The sequence below is a fragment of the Sitodiplosis mosellana genome, unplaced genomic scaffold (assembly GCF_009176505.1).
Source record: "Sitodiplosis mosellana isolate CC-2019 unplaced genomic scaffold, AAFC_SMos_1.0 Smas_scaffold_2, whole genome shotgun sequence".
Lineage (NCBI taxonomy): Eukaryota > Metazoa > Arthropoda > Insecta > Diptera > Cecidomyiidae > Sitodiplosis > Sitodiplosis mosellana.
In genome coordinates, this window is record NW_022595245.1 from 2,278,018 (window position 1) to 2,302,173 (window position 24,156).

The following is a 24,156-nucleotide window of genomic DNA, read 5'->3' on the forward strand; positions in this document are numbered from 1 at the left end:
AACCATACGGGCTGAAAATCGCTCGGAACGATGCACGTGAAACCGTATTATTACCGTACAAATCCAGTTGTATGGCTTCGTCTGACATACTTAACATACAACGAAAAGCAAGAAATTCACATTTTATGAATACGTTCAAAATTCCCATATTGCCTAGCTATTCGCGTAAATCCCATCAACATTTCAGTCGGATTGTAGACCTGGTTTCGAGTTGACTTCAATTTTACTTTACTGTGAGAGTTCAAAAGCGGAGGAGAATTTCCCGTGCAGTTTTAGTTTCAATCATTTTTTTTTTCGGTGAAATTCAAGTAAAATCGTACATCTTTTGAAGCTTTTGTACAATAATCATAATTCAGTTTTCGTTTCAACGAAAAATAATTTACTCAAAAGCTAAAAAACATAGTGAGGTTTGAATGCAGCAGCATAAGTTTCTTTCAACATTTCATTGTGGCACGAAATATTCTGCCAAATGCATCTTGTGTTACTGTCAAGTTGAGGAATATTTCAAAGAGTTATCAGGCACACTTTTCCGGGAAATTTTATGAATTTACTGTCAGATGGATCTAGTTTCTCAATGGAATAATATTAATAATAATTGAGCTCAAAATACACAACATAAAACTCAAAACACGGATTCAAACTCATAATGTGAAATAGAAAATATCTTTCGATGAAAAGATATCGTTTTCAGTTGTTCCATTAATTTAATTGCAAACGTGTGTTTGTGCAACAAAAACAAGTCATGGAAATGTTGTTTAAATCCTACAGATATGGTTTCCATATGAAATTTTCTTCTATTTGGCTTTAAGTGGATTTGTGTCTGTTTTTCTTGCTTTTTTGCTGTTTATTTCGAAATAACATTGACTGTAGGTACTAACACAATCATAAATTCGTTCACGTGACAAAATAGGTGAGACTTCATATTGGGGAAGTACAAAAGAAAAACGTTTAATAAAATTTCGTTGAGTGCGTTGTCAATTACTGCGCCAAAATGTTACATCTAAAAGTGGATTCATTACCAGACCCGACATATCGATTCGATTTGGGTGATGAGATTGCTACCGGAGTTTGGGCAAAAGTAAGCATAAAACCTAATCTAAACTTTTATTTCAATTCATCTCGGCTCGACAAATGTAATTACTCACACAAATCCAAATGACACTCCAACAAAAAAAGGTTTACAAGGCCATCGATAGAGAAGCGAATGGTAGAACGGTTGCTATTAAAATTCAACCGTATGAGAATGACAAAAGGCATATCATTGATGATGAGTACCGTATTTTACGCGATTTTTCCGAACATCCCAACTTTTTGGACTTTTATGGCGTGTATCGTAAACGTATTAAAAATGGATCCGATGAAATATGGTTTGCGTTGCAGGTGAGTTTTGATTGCTGTCGCTTGCCTAATAATCAGGCTCTGATTCGTTATATAACGAGACAAGATTTGCATATAACCAGACACAAAAGTTATTCGTGTTCAAATGTAATGAAGTTGCTAAGTGGTTAAATTTTTCAGTATTGCGAAGGTGGTTCCATTATCGACTTTGTAAAACGTCTGCAATCGGTTAATCGGCGATTATCCGAAGAGCATATTGCATACATTTTGAGAGAAGCAGCTAAAGGACTGGTGAAAATGCACAAAAATTATTTTGTGCACCGCGACGTTCGAGGCAGCAATATTTTACTGACCGTAGATGGAGAAGTGAAATTGTGCGATTTTGGGCTGACAAAAAGTACACACAACACTTTTGGAAAGCGAAGCACGTGCATTGGATCGCCTTGCTGGATGGCTCCGGAAATGTTTGGAACGCCATCGAAGAAAAACGATGAATTGTACGGCAGTCGTGTGGATGTCTGGGCTTTGGGCATTACGGCTATTGAACTTGGCGATGGTGCAGCTCCATTTTTGGATATGCATCCAACGCGTGCCATGTTTCAGATCGTGAGAAATCCACCACCAACCCTTTATCGGCCAGCCAATTGGTCGCAGAATTATAACGATTTTATTGCCGAATGTTTGGAGAAAAACCCAGACAATCGCCCGTTTATGGTCGAATTATTGGAACATCCATTTTTCACCGAACTTTCTGGACCCACCGGAAATGATCATCATGTAAGTGATTTTGATTGAGTTTTAAAGAAGATTCTCTTTTTTTCTGGGGGGAGAGAAATTGGGAAATCATCATTCGATAAAATTGAATCGTTCAATATATAAAGTTAATTGAAACCAAAATTAGCGATTTATTCCAAATTGTTTAAAATTCCATTTCGATTAAAAACCTTGCGTATAAAAACCGATTCTTCCAAACAAATAAGACAAAAAAATATGCATTTTTCTCTCAGTTTTCATGTGAAATAAAGCATTTGCTGTCGCAAATCGATGTTTTGGATAAATTCCCGAAAGAAGAGATTTCCATTATGGAAGGATGCATCAAAAGGTACGATGCAGATCCGGAGAAAATGTTGGTCGAAGACTTGTGCAGTTTGGATAGATTGACCGAAGAGAGGATTGCGGAATTACTGAAACAGAGATTGGAAAGAGGCGATTCGTACTCATTTGCTGGTGATGTTCTGATTTCATTGAATTCCAATGAATTGCCCAAGCAATTTTCGCGCGCTGTAAGTAATCATTTCTTGTATTTTTGAATCTTTGTCACAATTTCACGTTTGTCCCAAATTTAGCCTAGTTTTTCTCGATTGATTGTTTTCACAGCTTCAAAAAAGAGTGTTTATGTTGCCTTTTGTGCTAAACTCTCTCGTAAATTCTCCTTTTTTCCCAGTTTCACAGCCGATACAATTGCAAATCACGTTCGGACAATTCTCCGCACATATTCACCGTTGCCGATAGTGCGTATCAAGATATGTTACACCATGAAGATCCGCAGCATATTCTATTTGCTGGTGAAAGTTATTCGGGAAAAACGACCCAATTTCGCTTAACAATTGATCATTTATGTTTTTTGGGTTCGGGCAATCAGAATTGCAGTACTCGTGTACGAAAATCCTTGGATATCGTACATTCTTTAGTAAATGCTGGCACGCCAGTCAATCCCGATTCAACGAGATGTGCTTTGCAAACGCAGCTAACTTTTGGGACAGCTGGTAAATTAAGTGGAGCTATTTATAACGTGTTCTTATTGGAAAAGTTGCGCGTATCTTCAACCGATATGTAAGTTTGAGTAGATGGAGACGCCACGCATTCACTGCATTTTACTCACATCTTGTTTTTTTGTTGTTGGTTAATTTAAAGGGATCAATCCAACTTTCATATCTTCTACTACTTCTACGATGCAATGAGTAAATTGGATCAACTTGATTCATTGAATTTGGAATCAGGTCGGAATTACCGTTATTTGCGTGTTGAATCAGAGTTATTGGATTGCAAGCTGCCATATTGCCGTGACGATCCAGAAGGAAATGTTACGAAATTCCAACAATTCGAAGAGAATCTTAAGCTGATGGATTTCGAAGAGGGAGAAATCGAATCGATTCGCAAGGTTTTAGCTGCAATTTTAATCTTAGGCAATGTTCGATTCACTGAAGATGGTAAATTTGCAACGATCGAAACCACCGTCGAAGTGCATAAAGTGGCTCAACTGCTTGAGTTGGATGAAAAGAAATTTGAATGGGCGCTGGTCAATTATTGCCTGGTTCAAGGTGGATTGGCCGAAAAACGAAAACATACCAACGATGAGGCGCGAGATGCACGTGATGTCCTTGCCGGAACGATTTACAGCCGCTTGGTTGATTGGATCGTTAATATTATCAACCAGAAATTTGCCTTCGGTCGAGCCATTTTGTAAGTTTAACTGAACGATATATACATTGTTGTCGGTTATTAAGACAATTTGCTCTGTTTCTCCTTTTATGGCTTGATTTGTCTCATTTCTGTTTTGTGCATGCACACACACACACAGTGGCGATGCGAATATGATTTCGCTGAACGATATGTTTGGCTTTGAGTGCTTGCCTCGCAATCACATCGACCAATTGATGATTAATTCGCTGAATGAGCAGCTGCAATACCTCTATAATCAACGGATGTTTGCATGGGAATTGCTTGAATTGGAAGAAGAACAAATTCCGCATTCCATTTACAAGTATCACAACAACAAAAAAACCGTTGACCATTTGATGTCCAAACCGTACGGTTTGTTCTTCTTTTTGGACGATTGTACGCGCGATCGAATGAACTATGAATTCATCACTGGTATGTGAATGCAAGATTTTAATTCAACTGATTTTGTTTTACATTTCCATATTTTTGTCGAATGAAAGTTCGATTGATTGGTTTGAAAGTTTGGGATCAATCAACTTTTTTTTCAATGTTCAAACTTTTCGACATTTCATATTGAACTAGTGGAAATTGAACGCTAATTGAAATGATTTCTTTATTATTACAAAATAGATACGATCAGTAGAAGGAAAAATTCGTATGTGCAAAGAGCAAGTGTACATGAGTTCAGTGTGGCCCATTATACTGGAAAAGTCACCTATGATGTCCGTAATATGGCTGATAAAAACCGAGATTTTCTTCCTCCAGAAATGGTATGCCTTGTTTTTATTGCCATTTTTATTACATTTTAACATGGAAAGAACATCAATACTGATGGGACTGCAAAACATCTTCTCTTTCTCACAATAAATTTTAAATTTTGTTATAAAATAATTACGTTCCACCCCTTTCCGTCATGATCTTTTTGCAGATGGAAACTTTGAGATTGTCCACTGATGAAATGGTGAAGATATTATTCTTGAATCCATTATCAAAAACGGGCAACCTCACTGTTGCTTACAATCATCAAATGCCAGTTGGCAAATGCGAAAAAACTAAATCCAAATGGGGTGCAGCTTTGGTTGCTGAAAAACATAGGGCCAAGGTGAAGTTTGGACATTTTGAATAATTATGAATTTTTAATGAAAAACTGGAACTATACAAGTCAAATGAATGCATTTTGAGTAGTTCAAACGTTAAAAATTAAGTACTAAACCGAATGAGATTAAATTTTTCTACAGAAATTGAACACACTTTCGCATGGACAATACTCTCAAGTTCACAAGATGCGAACTTTGTCAGCAGTATTCCGAATGACATCATTGGAAATCTTGAAAGGTCTATCGATTGGCGGCAGCAGTGGAAATACACATTTTGTGCGATGCGTTCGACCAACTTTGGATTATAAACCAAGAGCTTTCCATGTGAGTTTCATTTAGACAATTTTTTTATTTTTTATTTTTACTGTTTTTAAACACTATATCGAATCGATAATTATCGATTCATTCGAACTCACTGAACATTTTAACCGATCATATGGGTTTGTTTAACTCTTTTCGATCAATGAGATGAATAATTTAATTGCAGAGTGATATGGTGCATCAACAAATTCGAGCATTGCAAATTTATGATACAGCTGTAGCTCGTCAAAAAGGTTTTTCACAGCGTATTTGCTTCCAGGAGTTCTTGAGACGGTAATATTGGAATCGAATATCTTTTTTGAAATATGAAGAATTTTATTTCCACTTCAGATACAAGTTTTTGGCATTCGATTTCGATGAGAATGTTGAAATGACCAAAGACAACTGCAGATTGCTTTTGATTCGATTGAAGATGGAGGGATGGGCAATTGGAAAAACAAAAGTCTTCCTGAAATATTACAATGTTGAATATCTATCTCGGTAATTGAAAAAACCATTTTAATTTAAAACAAATATAAAACGGGCAAAGATTTGATTGAAGAAAGGAAAGAACGTTATCAATAATGCCAAAATTATTCATTTTAATATCGTTAAAATTCTTCAACAAATTAGATTGTATGAGACTCAGGTGAAGAAGATCGTCAAGGTGCAGTCAATGATGCGTGCGTTTCTGGCAAAACGTAATGTGGCAAGTAGATTGAAGGCTTTCCACCAAGTATCAGGTGAGTGGTAAAAGTCATCTCTGTTCATAACTTTGCCATTTACTCATTTGAAATGTGCGAATTGGCACGTTTTTAGGCATGATACTAGTGTCGTTTTTTTAAATTCATTTCTCTATGTTTTCCATTCGACAGTTCAAAAAGAGGGAAAAGTCGATGGTCATCATTTAACCGATGATCAGGCAGCGGTTACCATCCAAAAAGGTATTACACATTCCGAAAGTGACTCGGATTAATAAACCGAGTGTTGGATTGTTGAGGCGTTGGAAATGTGTGTCTATATACTATATACCATCTAACGCGATTACTGTAACAATAATGTTCATATATTAACCCCAAAAAAGAGAAAGCAACCGTTGAATTGAAGCTTATTTGCGTTTTAGTATGGTTTTTTCGAAACATGCAAAACCAAATTCAGAGATAATTTAGTAGAGTCTTAACTACGGTTTGCTAAGCCTTTTCAAAACTGCGTTTAATTGCATTATTCCCGTATGATTGTGGTGTGTATCTAATGCGAAATCGATATAATCCATTTTTCCATGTTTTCGGAAGCTTATCGCGGATATAAGGTTCGACAGAAGTATGGGCCTTTGTTGAATTCAAACACCGGCAAAATCGATTTGGAAACATCGAAATTCATTCGACCATTTGCTAAACGTTGGCTAGCCAAATCGATATTCCAAATTCTCTTACTGTATCGTTCCGCACGTTATCAAGATTTAGTAAATCTTACTCAACAGGTTTGTCAACCCTCTTTTTCTCTCTCTCAAATTTGCCCTTAATTGAATTTAATGAACTGTTTTGTTGAATCGACACCTTTTAGATTCATTTATATAATCAAGCTGCTGTTGCTAATATAAGACAATACAATGAATGCATGATGTTGGAAAAAATTGATCCAAGGGAAACAAACCCAGCGCTGCTTGGATCAGTGCGTCAACCTGTTCGAAAATTGCCATTCCGTTTGGACGAAATACCATTTTATGATACGAATTACATGTGCGATCCAACCACCGGCAAAGCCCTGGAACAAATCGATGACTCAGACAACGAAGATTGGGATGCTCCACTTCGACGCACCACCAACATTTCCAGCCATATTATCAACTCATCCAGTGTTTCGTCCGGTTTCAATGCCAACAAATATCAACGGTAATGGATATCAAATATTCAAATTGAAAAAGAAAATCATTTAATTTAGAGTTTTTTTTTCAAAGTACAGATAAATCCCGTGTATCATCTCCACTTGTATTGTTTTTTACATTGAAGGGCGTTGCACGCACCTTAACATTCACAATACAAACTCAATGCGAGTGGAGACGCCTTATGAAAAATGGCACAGATTGCTAGAGCTAAGGTTTATCTGTACTTTGATTCACTTGAAGTTTGAAATTCTTTTCATTGAAACACTTCTTTTCAATATCAATCCTAATAATTTGGTTGTTGTTCGAAAAATAGAATCATCCCTGGCGATGAGCCATCACGTCATTTCCCAGAACCAACGCGTCCTATTGTCTATAAGAGCCGCGCTGGATCACCCACTCCAAAACCAATTATACGCTATGATGGCCCTGATCGTTCGGTAGCCAGTGAAGATTTGAATGCAGTTAGAGGCAAATTGAACCCAGTCAAGGAGTTACAGATGATCGGACGCCAAAATTCGAGTAATAATGATGAGGTAACTTAGTTTAGATAATTGTTTTTCATTCGGTGAAAAAAGGTAACCCTAAGTGATAACAACAAAAAAATAAAATGTTGATAAAACCTTCGTTTTTTTTCATGTTCGAAGAACACTGACGATGCGCCACCGTTTAACTTCCAAGGAATGCTACGAAAAACGCAACATCAACGCGCATCGATGAAACGAACCAAAACGGAGGACGAAAGTTCGCCAACCAATGGAAATATTGTCTTTTCATCGGCATCGATGAAACAAAACTTTGATTTTGATGAAAATGATAATTTGCCACCGCCGGTGGCACCGCGTCTAAAACCAATAGCTCCTCCCGTTCCATCGCAACGAAAGTTATCATTCGGTGAAAGTACATTGCTCGGCGGTGACGATGCACTACACAACATTGGAACCTATGTTCAAGAAGAAATCCATCCTGGCATTATGCTCGAGTACGAAGGCGACGCAGTTGAATTATAAGTGTTTCATTTTATTTATATACCTAGTAAATCATGTTTTACTTTCAAAATAGAATTTATACCAATATTTATTTGTGTTGTTTAAATAAATGAACTCGAATAAAGATTTAATACTGAACTATTTCCCGCACTTTACTTTTCGAAAATCCACAAAACAAAAAGCACAATTACAACATTTTTTTTCTTTGTCACTTCAAACCATCTACTGTTTATAATTTAGCACTAAAATTTATCGGAAACTATTTATTTTTCGAGAAAGGACGAAAAAAAACTGAGCTTGCACTTAAATTCTAACAACATAAATATGGCTAATCGCTATGTAACTAAATCAACATTTTGACATGGACGTATGGCATTTGGCACGGCTGTAAAAAGTCAAATTAAAACAATAATGAAATTGATAAAAAATCGAAAATTCATGAGAGTGTGCAGTGCACATAAATTGGGCTTCACAAAAATGGAACACTATAGACTGATCGGAGGGTTCGATTCTAATTCGGAAGAGAGAAATGTATGCTTAATCTATTTGCAAATGCTGATCCATTCGTCGCTGTGGCATTCTTTACACTCCACCTTGCAACACCATTGAAATTTACAAGAGCATTTTTCCACTCGATGCTCCTTGATCAAATTATATCCACGGCCGCAGCACATTGACGAACAACTTCCAACACCAGTTGTATTTCGATTGCATCGACGTCCAGTCGTTCCGTGGATATCGGACATCGGGTCACGGTCGCAGAACGTTGGTGAGCGCTGATAGTAAAACAAACTATTTTCCGTTGTTTTTCCGTTGAAACGCATCGATGAATGTTTATTGAAGATTTTCCGTGTCGATCGAACTGCGTTTCGACTTCGTTGTTTGTCGTAACGATTTGACGATATTAATGCTTCACCATTGCCCATGTTCGATTGATTCACCAAGACTGCATTGCGGAACATGTGCTTCAATACTTTGCCAACGATTCGAAATTCGGGTGCAGATTTCCAACAAGTTTTCAGCTGACAACTGCCCGACATTCCATGACATTTGCACCGGATTTGCATGTTGTTGGCCACCGCCTTTGAGAGATTGGAAAAAATGGGAAAAGAAATTTTTTTTATTGTTTGGAAAATCGAAGCCATTCTGACTCTTACCAATCGTCCGACGTGATTATTGTGCAAATTGATTTTCGATTGAATGTCACCGGCTTTTTCCAGGGAATCCAAAAACAATTCCGAAAATTCGATACCAAAGTTCATGTTATGTGAACAACCGCCCCATTTCCAGCGATTTGTTGCCTTTAATCTGCAAATAAATGGATGCAAACAAGCGTGAGTCTGTTCCGTAAAATGAATAGGATCATTTCATCCAAAAATTTACCTTGGCGTTTTGGTTGACGCATAGCTGGGCGCCGCGTCAATGATGCGATTGTCGATTGTTTGAAAGAAATGCTGTTTGTCCAATTCTAAATATTTGCGCAACGATTTGGAGAAACCTTTTCGATTCACATATGGGTCACATCCGCATGAAATTAAACGACCTTGCGAACACGCTCGAGCAATGCTGTGCGCAACACCCGCTGCCGAGATGGCGTATGCAAATGCACTCTCCTTGTAGCCTGTTTCGGATAATAATCCAAGAGAAAAAAATTTACTCAAAAAATGTTCAACTAACGGATTCTCAATGAAATTTTCGAGGAAAGAAAAATCAATAGCACATCCTCATTGGCTTCATAGACAATGCAAATGAGACGAATCAAGAGAGAAAAGAAGGGACAAAGAGAGCGTATAAGAGAGAGAGAGAGAGAAACGAATAGAGACAGGGAAAATAAGAAGAACGTCGACAAGTCGAAATAAACAAGATGAGATGACAAAACAAAACGACACAAACAAAAGAGATAAATTATTTCAATTGTTTATCGCTCTCTTGTTAACCGAGTGCCTTGACAAGAGTGACACACCGGATCGCATTGTTTCTTGCATTCATCTTCTTTTATTTGCATTTACTCTCTTGTCTCGCGTTCTCTCTCGATGATATTCGCCTCGTTTCGATTCGGAAATATGTGTGAAACCAAGAGATCCCGAATGAAATGTCTGTCGCATTGAAATCGTTACACCGCGACAACCACAAAACGAGTCACACGGATTTGCATAATTGCAATGAATGCGATCATGAAAATGACATTTGCAGTGCGGTTTTATAATAAAAGTGAACGAGGATGCGACTCAAATTAGGGCTACTGATTGGTTTTGGAAGTTGAATTTGATTCACTATCGAATGAGTCGTTTAACGAGACGAGACGTAGAAGAAAAATTGAAAAGGAATCAGTGTTTAGAGGACAAACGAATCATTCTTTTGGGAACTCATCGAAAAATGAGTGAAAATTCTTCAATTGTTTCTTCTCTCTTCTATCTTTTCTAAGAGTCTTGAACAGTAGCCAGTACTCAAATGAAATGGTAAAAAGTGACTCATAATTGGATTAAGATTTCTATTTGAGATAAAAACTATGATTGATTTGAAGCAACATTCCTAATCAGATTTAAAGTCACTTCCGCAAAAAATAACGCAATTTTATCACATCGACTCCAGCTCTTCTTTCTTCGTTTCGTCCTTTTGTCGTGTTTATTTATCTGTTTGCATCTGATTGTCCATTCTTCGCATATTCTATGCATGTAATCTTTGTTTTGATTTAGAAATGTTCGTTTGCCCTGTTAATTTCATTGATGATTCGGTTTTGCGTCGCATGCGTTTGTGTTAGCGTACAATTAAGTGCGGTATTTTGTTGGCTCTGTTCCGCTAGCCTTATTCCGTGGAATTCATTGAAAATTGTATACATTTTATTGATATTTAAATGAAATGCACTGCGGTGAATTTATTGCCCGTGGCCAATAAACAAAATCAAACCGAATTTATGCAGAAAGCAATGTCAACTTGCTGGGATGCTTAAGAGCAATGCACAATGCAAATGGCAGTGCACGGGCGCAGTACCACGGTCCGCGAGATTGAATATTTATCGAATGAACTTCACCATAAATATTGTCTAAATCGAATGGAATCGCGGCAAGTAATGTTGCAATTCCGTCGACAGATTGACATTTTGTCTTCGCCGCGCGTTTTGTGCGGATGTCTTTCAATGCGATTGGCAAACAGTGAGCGAGCGAGAAAGGTACACAGCGATCATTTTTTTTGTTCAGTTGCATTCACTGTCTCTCTCTCTGTGTGTACATTTGATTTGGACTTGAGCGCAGCGCGCACATTTATATTTCGCCAGTGTGCTGGAAAATTTATGGATTTATCGGTAGGCAAATATCGAACTACCTTAATGGTGCATACTCAACAAACATATATACAACTTGTTGAACAAATGAAGTGCTTTTTAGCGATTTTTAAACAGCTTACGACCACGGGACCAAACCGGGTTTTATTTTCTCTTCAGCCGGTGTTCTTTATCGGTATGCAGGCGCATTCATCGCCATTTGGATATGGCAAACGGAATACTACGCTCTCGTTTGGGTGAAAGAGCTAGGAAAATTGAGAGAACGAGAACGAGAGATAGAGAAAGAGATGGAATGACGCGAATAACCACGACAATGATTTCGATCACAAAACGATTTAATGATATTGATTGGTTTTCCGTGATTATCGTGCAGCCAGTCGCCATGCGCACAATTCGTTTTTGATGCGGTTCGCTTTTCTCATTTCGCCGTCTTTCTTTCCGTTGAATTGTCGTTTCTCGTTGCACACACTGCTTGTTCGCTTTTGTTGTTATCGTTCTTGCTGCTGTAATAGCAATTTCGCGGTGTCACATTACTTTGCGGTCAAAATCACATTTTGGTTTTATTTACAATATTTTTAAGCGATTTTTTTCGATCTCGCTTGGAAACTGCGGTAACGATGCTATTTTCATGCAGCCATTTGTTCCAGCGGTTTTAGACTTTTGTTCTCTTTCCAGAGGAAGTTGATGGTTCATACAAACTGTGAAATGGATGATGTTAAGCTATGAAAATACATTCAGAAACTTCAATAAATCTTGTCAATTGTTTTGGTAGCTAGATTACGATTTTTGTAATTAGGCCAGATTCTGCGCATTTCACACATAAATTCATCGCTTTATCTCATTTTACTCTGTAGTTCTTTAGTTGAGAAATTTTCTACTGTTTTTCCTTTATCTCTTCATCTTTCTGTTGTTGTAATAGAATCGACATGGCTGTCGTTGTCTGAACATTATTCACCACTGTAAAACGGCATTAGTAATTAATGAAAATGCATCGGAAAATGTTCTGAATGAAATTTTTATCGCTCTGACAATGGACTTTCATTCAGAAAATGCCCGAAAAGAAAGCCTCATTCAATATGGCCCATTGAGAAATTAGAAATTACATTTTGATTAAAGAGTCTTTCTTAATAAAGACGTATTAAATGCATTTTAAAGAGCTGTGTTCTTCGTTTCAGCCTTAAAATCTCCGGTTTTTTTTTCACTAGTTTTTGGTTTGAAATCTGAAAATCTAACTGAAGCACATGAAAACAAAATGACCGAAATTATTAATTGGGATTAATGGCGTAATTTAAGAAAAGGGGAGCAAATCATTTAGGCTAATCAACATTCAGGTCATATTTTTGGTATCTTCTAATTTATAGTAGAAATTATCTGTAATTCATGTTCTTGCTTCCAAAGAATAGAACAAAGCTCGAGAGCAGCTCGAATACTTGAATGAAAGTGTTCATCTACCAAACGAAAGTCCACTTCAAAGAAGAGTTCTCAAGTTTCTATTTCCAAAATATTTGCTCCTCCTTAGCTCCGGCTTGTGCCGTCATCAACGTTTCTTTCATATTTTTTTTTTCGTAAATATTTCTCTCGTCTTTGATTCAAATGGAGAAAAAAAAACTGAAATTGTGTATTAATGTAAATATTCATTTTTTCGTTACGGATCTATGAATGGAATGCATGGCTAATTTGGTTGAGGTCAAACATAAAATAATTCTCTGCATCTCTTTCATTCGGCATGGAATTTATGTGGCCCTTTGTGTGTGTCGTTATGTTGTGGCTTGTGCATTATTTCTCTTGATATAAATTGAAAATTATATGCATGAGTCGATGCAATGTGCATGGTAAATTGGAAAGGCCAAACCTCCAATATCGCGTCAGAATTGTGTTCGCGTGTACTTGTGCGCGCGTGTGTGTTTAATCGCGTTTGTTGTTCATTTTTTTTCCTCTCTCGTGCACAAGTGTGAATAATTGTATTCGATCAACTTTTCTTCGGTGCGTTTCTTTTTTTTTTGGTGTTCAGGGCAGTAATCAAATTTAAATTAAGTGATTAAATTGTAAAGTGATTTCCCTTTTCTTTGAGCTGTTTTTTCCCGCAGTAACCGTGGATGCATCATTAAAATCGATGATTTTTCAATTCGTTTCCTTTGTACACGGCGCATTCGCGAACAAATAAAATAAAGGAACAATCGGGCGGACCCAATCATGCGGCTTACCTTTTTTCAATAGGTTCGATGTGTATGGATTACGTTTCTTTGAGTTAAGTGACGAACAATTCCAACGATGCCACTGAAACTAAAATATTTGAATTTTGGATTAGTTTACATTGATGTTGGGCTGCACGACGAGGTGTGTGGCAATTTGACGCATTCTGTTATATATTACCTGTAATTGACATTCACGCATAGCCAAATCCAAACCGTCTAGCGCAGCGATGGTAACATCATTCGCTTTGTAGCATAAGTCGAGCTGCTCACGTGATAAACCCGGTACAATTCGACATGACGATCGAATATCCGATGTGCTGTACATTATTCTGAATGGAGGGAACAAAGAAAAAAGATACGAAATGTTATAAGTTGAAGAGGAAAAAGATTCAACATCGAAATACTGAAGGAAAAAATTATCTGAAATGAAAAAAGTTGAAAGAAAAAAGAAGATTCCCGAATGAAAATCGATACGGTGGCGACAACAAATGTTTTGATGTTTCAAACAGACATAATTTTTTAATTAAAACAAATGCAATCAATTTTCCAGCAACAACAACAACAACACTCTCGTGGGTATATAGGCATTGTTTGGGTCATAGACTGAAAACACTTGAGTGAATGTCACGCAACCAACATCAAAGAATGCAACACTTCAACAGTTTTCACGCATAATCCACTTGTCAGGCCGAAAAAAAACAACCGTGAGTTGCGTGCACACCAGAAACCAGATCAAATTTGCATATCAAACGCAGGTACTCGTCGTGTTTGGTTCTTTATTCAATTAGGTGCAGAAATGCTGTTGTTTCAAGTGCGGGGCTCGGTGTGCGGAAGCATTTAATTTCCTTAAACAAACCCTGAGAGTCCTGTTTTGCACGAGAGAGCGCGCGCAATGTGTTTGTGTTACCACGTTGGAATTTCGTTGTTTGCGTTACAATACCGGGCTTCAAAGATATCACAAGAAGATATTTTTCATCATTCTCATCGCTTTGATTTGTGAATATCCAATTTCCCACGTCCTGTGAGTTTTTTTTTGTCTCCCTCCCTCTCTCTTTCTGTCACTCTGCAGTTTTGTGCCATTGAATCTGTCTGCCGTGTGTGTGTGTGTGTGTGTGCGTATGCTCACAAAATGGAAAAATTCCAACACAATGCAGCAAAAAATGCATTATGATTATTTAGAATGCTCAAAGTTCCATGGATGCTTCTTTCTCATTTTATTCGATTCGATTCGTTGTTCCATCGTTTGCCCCATAAAATTCATGGAATTCAGCTGAATGTTCACAAATCGCTGCAATGCGATAATCTCTCGCGGAATAACATACACACACACACACACACACACACACACACAAAATGAACATCAAACACAAGAACCAAGCAAGACGCACGAAAAAAAGAATAAGATCAAGCGAATCAACTCATCGCTTGCAATTAACTTTGTGGCTACGAAACGGAGAAGCAGAAAAAAACAACGATCTACAACGAAATCATCGCATGAAACTATGCCAATAATTGGAACTTGGAAATCGTGTAACTGCTCTTACACCACGGTAAAACAACGTTTCAACATCAAGTTCAACAACAATGAGAGCGAAAAAAAAACACAAACTCTTTGTGTATAAATTGTTTTATTTTATCAATTTAAATGTCTGGTAAATTAGCAAAAATTCTTTGACAAAGTCTAAGTTTGGTGAGCTCATATCTCGCATTTTTTTTGCCCCTCTTTCTCTGTCGCTCTTCTCCGTCGTCAGCCACATTCTTTGATGAAACTTCTTTTGTAATATTTAATTTTCCGTTCTTCGACTTTTTGAAGCGAAGATTGTATGCGATAAGCGCTTCTGCGTTTTGCGTTTAATATTCATATTCCAGCATAAAACAAAGTCATGAAGCACAAACGAATGGTTGCAAAAAGAATTTCACGTGAAGGACATTGATCCAAATTCGCATGGCGCGAATGAGACGCTACTAAATCAGAAGCTACCGAATAGCAAGCGCCATCGATAATCTAACAATAAATTCGATATATCTTTGATCAATATCTGTCGCGAACAAAAGCTAAAAATGTCAATCGCAAAACCGCAAAATGAAGAATTCTGCGACAAATTTCGATGAGAACCACATTTTTACTCATTTCTCATCATTGCAACCACAATTGACCGTACGACCAGACAAAATGCTTCGAGCGCAGATAATTTATGAACGTTACCCAAATATTGACCGGGTTTTTTCCGTTGTTGTTTGACCGACTTTATGGATAGTATCCATCTCTGATGGATACTTGTTTGCTAGCTGGGCAGAATTTTTTTCATTCTTTGAAACTTTTTTGGAGCATCCGAAGCTGAATTCTTTCATCTCGGCTCTTTATTCTAGAAACCACTCAAGTATTGGAATTGGAACGGAAAATTTTAAATGAAAATAACCAGAAAAAACACTATAGAGTTTTGGAGGCAATAAAATGCCTTTGACTTTGATCAAAAACCCGGTATTTTTTGGACAGCACCCTTGTTTATTACTTTGGTTCCTTTGTGTAAAAAGTGAAAACTTTGGAATACTTTTCATTTCGTTCTTTCTTTAAATTTTTATTGGAAAGTAAAAGAAAAATTCAAAAAAGACATGAAAAAGATTATTATGGAATGGATATAGAGGCTTTAAACGCGTGACTTTGTTGCAAAAAAAGTGCAGAACCGCGCAAGTTGCGTAAATTTCGCCATTTTTGTACTTCAACATAAATCTTTTGAATTATTCATTGGAATTAAGGCTTTGATTGTTCTTATCAGTCCGCATGTTGATTTAACACCATTTCGAAGAAAGCACTTATAAATTGACTAGCATTTCATTTTGTTTTGTTTTTTCACGCGCGTTCACATTCTCACGCTTGTTATCAGTTAAAACACTAACTTAATATCGACACTCGTTTTCAATTTATTTGTAGATAAAATTGTTTCAATTTTGCAAGCGACTCGATCCTTATTTCAGCTGGTTATTCGATCGACTACTGCAATGTGTATTTGAGTTGAATGCGAAATTTCATTTCATTCTCTGTTGGCTCTTCGTTTTTCTTATCACATACACACACGAAAAAAAACTAGACGCCATTAATTAAATGTTTCCCAATTAAAATATTCTTTAAATCGAAGTTTATCAATGCAAAAGTCACGGTTATTAAGATAAGATGGGTCAAAATGTGGTGCGTGTTTCTGGAGCAGAAAAAAAAAGTTTTTGAATTGTCAAGTGAAATCATGAAACTCTTAAAACGAAGGATATATCATTTTAAGATTCCGAGGTAAGAAATGCAAATGGTCACTGATAACGATTTTTCATCTTTTCACACCGAATGTACGAAATTCAATTCAGCACATTAATGGATCAGTTTCCATTTCAATTTACATTTAAATCTTTTCTTCAATTTCAAACTTCAAACAATTCCATTTTATGTGAGCATTGAGAACGATAATTATCATATGATACAATGATATTAACTGAACAGATATGAACATTTGATGTACGATAATTACGTATAACGTAACGATATCAATAGATTTGACTGAAGTTCAGTCACTGAACAACAAATGTCCATCCCTCAAAAATGCTTCGTCAAAACATGATTACCTTTGGAATAAAACTAGAAAGAATGTAATAAATGCTGGTTTAATCCACGGTGCCATATCGTAGGTGAGATGCCAAAAATTATCGCATGGTTCGATTCACTTAAACAGAAGCACGATATTTTTTCACAAGTTGTGAATCACAACTCTAAATAAAAACGTTGGTCTTTCTTTTATCTAACTATATTCAGACAAAATGCACTTTTTTCTGTCGAAATCGATAGATTTGTTACGTTAATCATTGTTTAATCACACGAAACTTGACATAAACTAAAAAAAAACTTTTTTCTTCTTCTATCGTTCTATTTTCTTTGTCAGCACTGAACAACAGTTTTTTTCACACTCTTTTTTTCCCACCAAATCAAGTCAAAATCGGCCGTATTCCATAATCGACTGACGAAAATTGCACAACGACTGAGTAATTGCAAAACAAAAAAACCGTCGAGATGGGATAACAATGCGCGCAATGGGTGCAATGTCTATACACCTAATGATGGTTTTATTAGCTCTATTGTTGTTGATTCAGGCGAATGATGTGTTGAATTTTGGGTACGTGGAAAATCCCATTTCCCCGATCATTTTCATTCATCAATCGTGTGGTTGAGCTGTGTGCTGTGTGCCGTTGGCTTTTATGCCGTTGTGTGTGGTGCATGTGCTGTGCGTTTCACTCACTGATTCGGTGTTCTTTTGCTACGATAGCGATGTGTATGAGTTGCAAACCATGAGTTTAACTGTCGATGGAAACGAGATGCACGTTATTTTTTGTGGCTTGTTGATGCTTTGCATGGCGTTTTTCTCTTGTTGTTGCGCACACTGTTGTGTGTACGGTTTTTCTTTCGTTCAACGATGTTTTTCAAGACTCTTCCACTCGGTGCAAAAACCGAAAACAAAAACTTTTCATTTGAATTTTTACGACGCAAAAGCACACTAAGAGGAACACATTTTAAGGCATCAGCCCATTATCGGGTGCATTCAATGCACACTAACATAATCGGAATCACTGAGGAATGCGTTGAATCGATGTGTGGTATTTTGTATGCCGTGCATGTTTTTCTTCTTTTGGTTACGAAGATGTGCTTGTGTATTTGTGGCGATCGTTCTGTTTGTTCCGACAGTTTTCGGTTGAATTAATAGGCACTTTACGCGTTGGGTGCGATTCGTTTTCTTGTTGTGGTTCGAACTGTTTTATTTTCTCTGTGTTGTTGCTTGTGCGCGTTTTACGATGTATAATTTGCTGCAAAACACCTTTCGATCAATAATCATCCGTTCCGTTCAATCGGTGTTCATGTTGTTCCAGGTCTAGAGTGTTTGTGTATTGCGGTTTTTGTCGAATCCGAATACATTACACAAAAAAGATAATCATCGATAGAGAAAAGAGATCGCGAGCAAGCGAATGAGAGAATGAGCCGAGCGCGAGCGGAGTTCGCGCGGTGTTTGTGTCTCTATCTCCCTCTCTGGAACAAGCTGGTATTAAACGATAGTGAATTTTTGGCCGCTGGGTGGGAATCTATTCAGAGTGCTTTGATTGGCTTTATCATAATATTATATGCTTGTTTGTTGTTTTTTTTCTCCTGTGTCCAGTATCAAGAGTCTCAGTTTTAATCACAACATCAAAAATACTGACATTTTCGACGTCAAATAAACTCGTTTTACTTTGCCTTCAACAAACACACTCATTGGACGCTTCCTTTCGTCGATTCTATTGTCGATTTATCACTCACAACTGATATGCACTTCACAAAACCCACACACTACGTGTGTTCGGTGTTGTTATGTCAACTGACGAAACACAACTAAATTGAGTAGTATCTCGATTCGACGATTGCACAAAACATTTTTAGTCAAATCGCTATCATGTAAATCTTTTTTTAACGTCCCCGCTTTGGTTTGTTGTTTTTTCTTCTGTCATTCGTTCTACCGTCTCCAATCCTTTGTGTACTTTGGTGTGTGTGTGTGTTGACGAGCTTACCCAATTTGCCATTAGAACAGCCAGTCGCTTATTGCATCAGCCCGAAAATTATGGGCAAAAAAACGGGACTACAACAAGGCAATACTGTTGTTTTTCTACCTCCACTTAATATCACTTATGTCGTACTTGAACGAGAAAGAGAAAAAAACACACACAGAGACAACCGACACTGCAATAATCATAACAATTGCACCCTTTTTTATCTGACTTGAAAAGAAAACACAAATTTATTCAACGATTTAAATCAATGGGAATACAGTGGTTGGATGTGAATTGTCATGACGCCGATTCAGTTTTTTTTCTGCGACAGAAGCTGTTTTTTTTTAAAGGAAGAGACTCATAGAAAGCAAATAGATTTTGCTATAGTTCAGCTCGGCACGAACAACAACCGTAGTTGAATTGTTGAATGGAAAAGTATGTCATGTGTCTATCTAAACGCTTTGTATGCGACACACGATCAGATGGCTAATCCTGATTTATTCCCGTTTTCAAATTGGGGTGTGCATTCAATTCAAATTGAAAAGCATTTTAGCACACCGTTTACTTTCGCTGCTGCGTCTAACGCTCGTGTAATTACTAGGCACAAATGGCTAATAGCTAAATAAAATGTGATACTTACCAGCGGGTATTGTTACATGTTCGATGGCCAAATCAAGATCGAACAATGCGTTAGGTAATCAAATGTATGTGTGTGTGTGTGCTTAGGTGTGTTTTTCATGAAATAGTGCGCATTTGATACGTAAAATGTATGATACATTTCAATTTGTCTCACATCACATTCAGATCACACGACAGATATGACCAAATGTGAGCCTGAATAAATCATTTTTGAAACGCTTAAACTTAATAATTGCATGTGCAGTGCATTTGCACGTTTTTTTTCTCTTTTTTCCATTTGATTTTGCTCTATCCAAAGCAAAAATGAAAAAAAAATGAATACTGAAAAAGGCGCCACACTTCATGTATTTGTCTCAATTTGGTTTGAATAAATAAACTTCATGAAAAAAAAGAGTAAAATAAATATTCCCAGCTGAAATGTGTTGCATTGTCTCACGATGCAAAAAAATGGACTTTAACCGTGATTGAACTTAATGTTTGCAAATGGCATTCATTCTATCGTTCAATCTATTCATAATCGAATCAAAGTAATGTCAAGCGGATGGCTTGAGGCAGTTCGTGGAGTCGTTGAGTCGAATCCAATCATCATATTCAAATAATCGCTGGTGTATTTATTAAACATGGTTTGAATCCAGTTTTATCACAGTCATTTCGAGTTAAGTGCACCATTTGCACGAAGCAGATAAAACAAATGTTCAATTTAATGTGTTCAGATTCTGGTTTGCAGAAGGAGGAAAACAAACACGACAGAGTCATATAAGATGTTAAAATGCCAGTCAATCATCGTCAAAAATGCCAATGCATCAAATGACACCGTTAAAATTATAACAACGTTCTGTAACAATGTTAGTTATACCACACGTAAATACCGATTGTATTGTTCATAAGAGAATCTAATCTGGTATATGATTGAAAAGTGATCCACAATTGAGAATCATCTCCAATTTGAATTTCCCCCGCCGTTCGAATGATCGAATAAATTCGATATTGTGCTCCAAGCTCCGCCTATTTTACTCTTTTTTATATTGGATCGAAATATGAGCCGGATGAAAATAAATACATAATTCGATAAAGTCCGCCTCCTACACACAACAGGTAAACAGCTCTCTGTGTTTCTCGCGCGCGCGTGACGCTTTTCAGCCTCGCACTAATTGACTTGATGTGCAACGACGCATATGCGCAACATAGCAAACGGCCACAATGCATTGATACCCACACAAACACACGCACGCCGTGCCACACATCTCATCTCCATCGTTGGCATAACAATGCATCCACCTAATGAGAGGCTCTTTTCGCAACTTATCCGTAATTATGTTCGGTTCAATGATGATTAGTCTTCATCAGCAACTGTCATCATGGTGTGTAGTCTTTGGTTGAATTCAATTATTGTATATGAAATCCATTGGCAGCAGAAGATATATTCATTGTGGAAAAGCCGAGAGTAAATCATAAGCCAATTTACACCATTCCTCCTGTTTCTCTTTCTCTAAATCTCTTTCTCTCTGCATGTCGCTTGCTGTCTCCGAGTCGACATAAAAGTTTTCTATGGAATTGGATTTTTCGTTCAGTCAAAAATGGATGGACGAAAAAAAAAGTGCAAGTAATCATCTAATAATAGCTGCACTGACCATGATCTTGCCACAACATTTTTTTGCCCTCTGTTTTGTGTCCATTGTGTGCGCAGTGCTGTCGCGCCATAATGGTATCGTTGGCCTTTCTAATTCGAGTGAAATGTGCTATCACATAATCTTGATCTTGAAATAATAAAATACAAAAATTATGGATTTTTATATCTGACCCAAACGAAAAAAAAAAAATTGCGGTTCATGGTGCAAAAGCACTTAGCTAGATAAATCGCTCGAGAATAAATCGGATCATGAATTTTTTTTTTCAGAATTTAATGTGTTAAATGAGGTAAAGGAAGAGTCGAATGTGAGATCATTCATTCTTTCATATTTCTTTTATGTTTGGTGTGTGTTAATTTGTGTCAATTCGATTAGAGATGGGTCTCTGTGAGAGACACACAACTAAAGAATGAATTTGCACAAAATGGCCATTTCGTGTGAAAACAAAAGCCCGATGACTCATTTCGATTGTGAACGGAGCAGCACAAATGCGCTGGCCGAACCGATTTCGGTGAAAACGAAACAGTTGCAGGAGTTACGGTCAATTTAAGCAATCTCCGTAAATAGATAATCTGCGATATAGCATACATTCGATAGACATCAGTAGACGGAAACCCAACTCATGGTGGTGTTATTATAATTATATACACTTAAAAAGATGAATCCCGATTCACCGTAGCATCGGTTGATGATGTGTCTCATGCAAATATTTACACACTATGATTGTGCACAGTGGAAATTTTCTTGGGAACTCAACGAGCGCCCAATGATCATAAAATATCGATGAGATGCCTATCTTAGATCGCTGTTTTCGAATTTGTGGAATTCATTCACTACTCAATCATGATGAAAATTCCAAATTTTTTCCATTTCGTAGGCCCATTCAAACCTCTCAATATTCTCTTTTTTTTATTACAAAATCGCAGCAAGTTTATTTTTAGTTTCGTTCGATCCATTCGTGCAATGGCCATATTATAAATATCCTCTTGTGTGATGATGATCATCGTGACGCGACTGATATATTCGTGGTCGTGCTTTGGTACAGCGTTAAAAAAACAGCGCGAAATCTGAATATATATATGCATGTATATAATTTTTTTTTCGTGTGAGGTCTAACACTCTTGGACCTGAATCCAAAACGAACAAAAGTGGCAGTGGTTCAATCAAACACAGTTGGATTCAGTTTGAATCAATTCACGAGATTTAATCATTTCAGACAAACCAGAGTCGGTACTAAGCGCCAGAGCGAGCAAAAGAACCGAAAATAGACGAAATGAGATAGATAGAGAGACTGAGAGAGAGATAGAGACCGAGAGCGATATGAATCACCGGGATCCATTGAAACATTTTTATTGTGTGATTATGATAATCCATTTCTAGTCTACAGCTCACTCAAATTATACACTACGAAATTTATTTCTAAATAAATGCTAATAATTTCCACTTGAACATTTTCAATAGCCTATAATTTGTACGCAAATGTGCAGTTTATTAAAATTGACTTTTCACAATGGATACGAAATAAAATTTACCGAGAAATCGTTTCATAGAGGCGACGAAGCGAAGCATCTGGTTGTGAGTCAAGTTTATTCATTTTTTTCTGTTTGAAACAAATTATTTGTTTTTTTCTCTCATTTTGTCATCATCTTTTTTATGTTTTCGTCATCTTTTCCAATTTTTATGTTCTTTGTTGTTGGCTTCTTCCTTTATTTCGACGTGTTTTCCAATATTTCTCTCTCTAATCATTTACATGTTTGAATGTGTTGTCCATTGAACGCTTCACAATGTTGAATTGAACATCCGAATGATAATTTGTTTTGAGCATGCAAAATCTATTCAAATCGGAGTAACGAACGAAAATTACACAAAAGCCCGAAAAGAAGAACTTGCTAATTTCATTCGTTCTAAATAACCAAAACAATAATGTTCACAGAAGTTCGTGTGTTCGTTCTCATTTTTCATCAGCTCCACATGCCATCATATCTTTTGACTTTGTACATCGTATTGTTGTGATTTTTTCTTGTCCATTCCTTTTTATGTGTGTGTGTGTTCAATTCAGTGAAGCATTGCTTACGTGTATGCTAGGCGCAACATTCGAGGAACATTCGTAAATAATAATGTAGCTCAGCAGGTGTTAATGAGCGAATGTTCAGTTTAATATACCACAAAATCGGCAACTGGATTGCATTTAAAAAAAAAATGCTTCACACAGGCAAGACAAGACAAGAAATGAAGAAAAAAAAACTGTTTGAAAAGCCTTTCTATTGGACAATTGGCAATTTGGCATCCATGGAGGTCCACAGTCTTTCTCTCCTTCTGGAGCAAACACGAACTCAATTGTTTTCTTATTCATTCCTTTCTTTTGAATGTGTTTTTCACTTCTCTGTAAAAAGTTTCCTGTGTCGTTCGTCGTCATCGTTGTGGAATCAAGTCTTTTCGGGGCACAATCATGTTCATCGTGTCTATTCAGATGGAAAAAAGAAATCTGGTAGGCGATAGAGAGCCGGCCAAATAGACGATCGAGAAGAATAAGGAAAGAACACACAGTTCGATTGGAATTGTGTGTACAAATTGAATGACGACTGTATGAGGTAAGAGGCCGATATCTTTTGATCTCGTATTGATTAATTGCCATTGTCGGTCAATTAAGAGAGCGATGAGTTGTTCTCACCTTCATGTAGCACCACCACCAAGCCGGTAGTTGGTGTACTTTCGGTGTTTTTGCTTGTTTTTCATTGATATTTCCCTTCTTGGGAAACTGTTTGACTATTGAAGGCACCGTGTATTGACTGCTTGGCTATTGAGCACTTTTT

The 24,156-nt window shown here is 37.0% G+C and overlaps 2 protein-coding genes across 6 annotated transcripts; one reads left to right on the forward strand and one right to left on the reverse strand.

The window, feature by feature from the left end:
* The first annotated feature begins 184 nt into the window (after positions 1 to 184).
* On the forward strand, positions 185 to 8,189 carry LOC129565435 (neither inactivation nor afterpotential protein C). Of its 4 annotated transcripts, none has more exons than XM_055440355.1 (19): positions 185 to 773; positions 911 to 1,078; positions 1,177 to 1,380; positions 1,519 to 2,115; positions 2,346 to 2,621; positions 2,783 to 3,171; positions 3,253 to 3,801; positions 3,920 to 4,212; positions 4,411 to 4,550; positions 4,709 to 4,882; positions 5,019 to 5,201; positions 5,365 to 5,471; positions 5,529 to 5,678; positions 5,811 to 5,920; positions 6,053 to 6,121; positions 6,470 to 6,657; positions 6,741 to 7,069; positions 7,376 to 7,595; positions 7,707 to 8,189. In XM_055440355.1, exons 2-19 carry the CDS (start codon positions 992 to 994, stop codon positions 8,067 to 8,069), a joined length of 4,428 nt encoding a protein of 1,475 aa, XP_055296330.1. In that variant the 5' UTR covers positions 185 to 773; positions 911 to 991; the 3' UTR covers positions 8,070 to 8,189. The 4 variants fall into 4 exon arrangements, with proteins under 4 accessions (XP_055296330.1, XP_055296331.1, XP_055296334.1 ...); XM_055440356.1 differs by having other exon boundaries at positions 185 to 407; XM_055440359.1 differs by having other exon boundaries at positions 185 to 402.
* Positions 8,175 to 18,896, reverse strand: LOC129565443 (protein Wnt-10a). Of its 2 annotated transcripts, none has more exons than XM_055440384.1 (6): positions 17,133 to 18,896; positions 13,702 to 13,852; positions 13,533 to 13,611; positions 9,432 to 9,669; positions 9,206 to 9,356; positions 8,175 to 9,130 (listed from the first exon to the last, which is right to left on the reverse strand). In XM_055440384.1, exons 1-6 carry the CDS (start codon positions 17,186 to 17,188, stop codon positions 8,591 to 8,593), a joined length of 1,215 nt encoding a protein of 404 aa, XP_055296359.1. In that variant the 5' UTR covers positions 17,189 to 18,896; the 3' UTR covers positions 8,175 to 8,590. The 2 variants fall into 2 exon arrangements, with proteins under 2 accessions (XP_055296359.1, XP_055296360.1); XM_055440385.1 differs by lacking the exon at positions 17,133 to 18,896 and adding an exon at positions 16,422 to 16,502.
* Between the last annotated feature and the right edge of the window lie 5,260 nt (positions 18,897 to 24,156).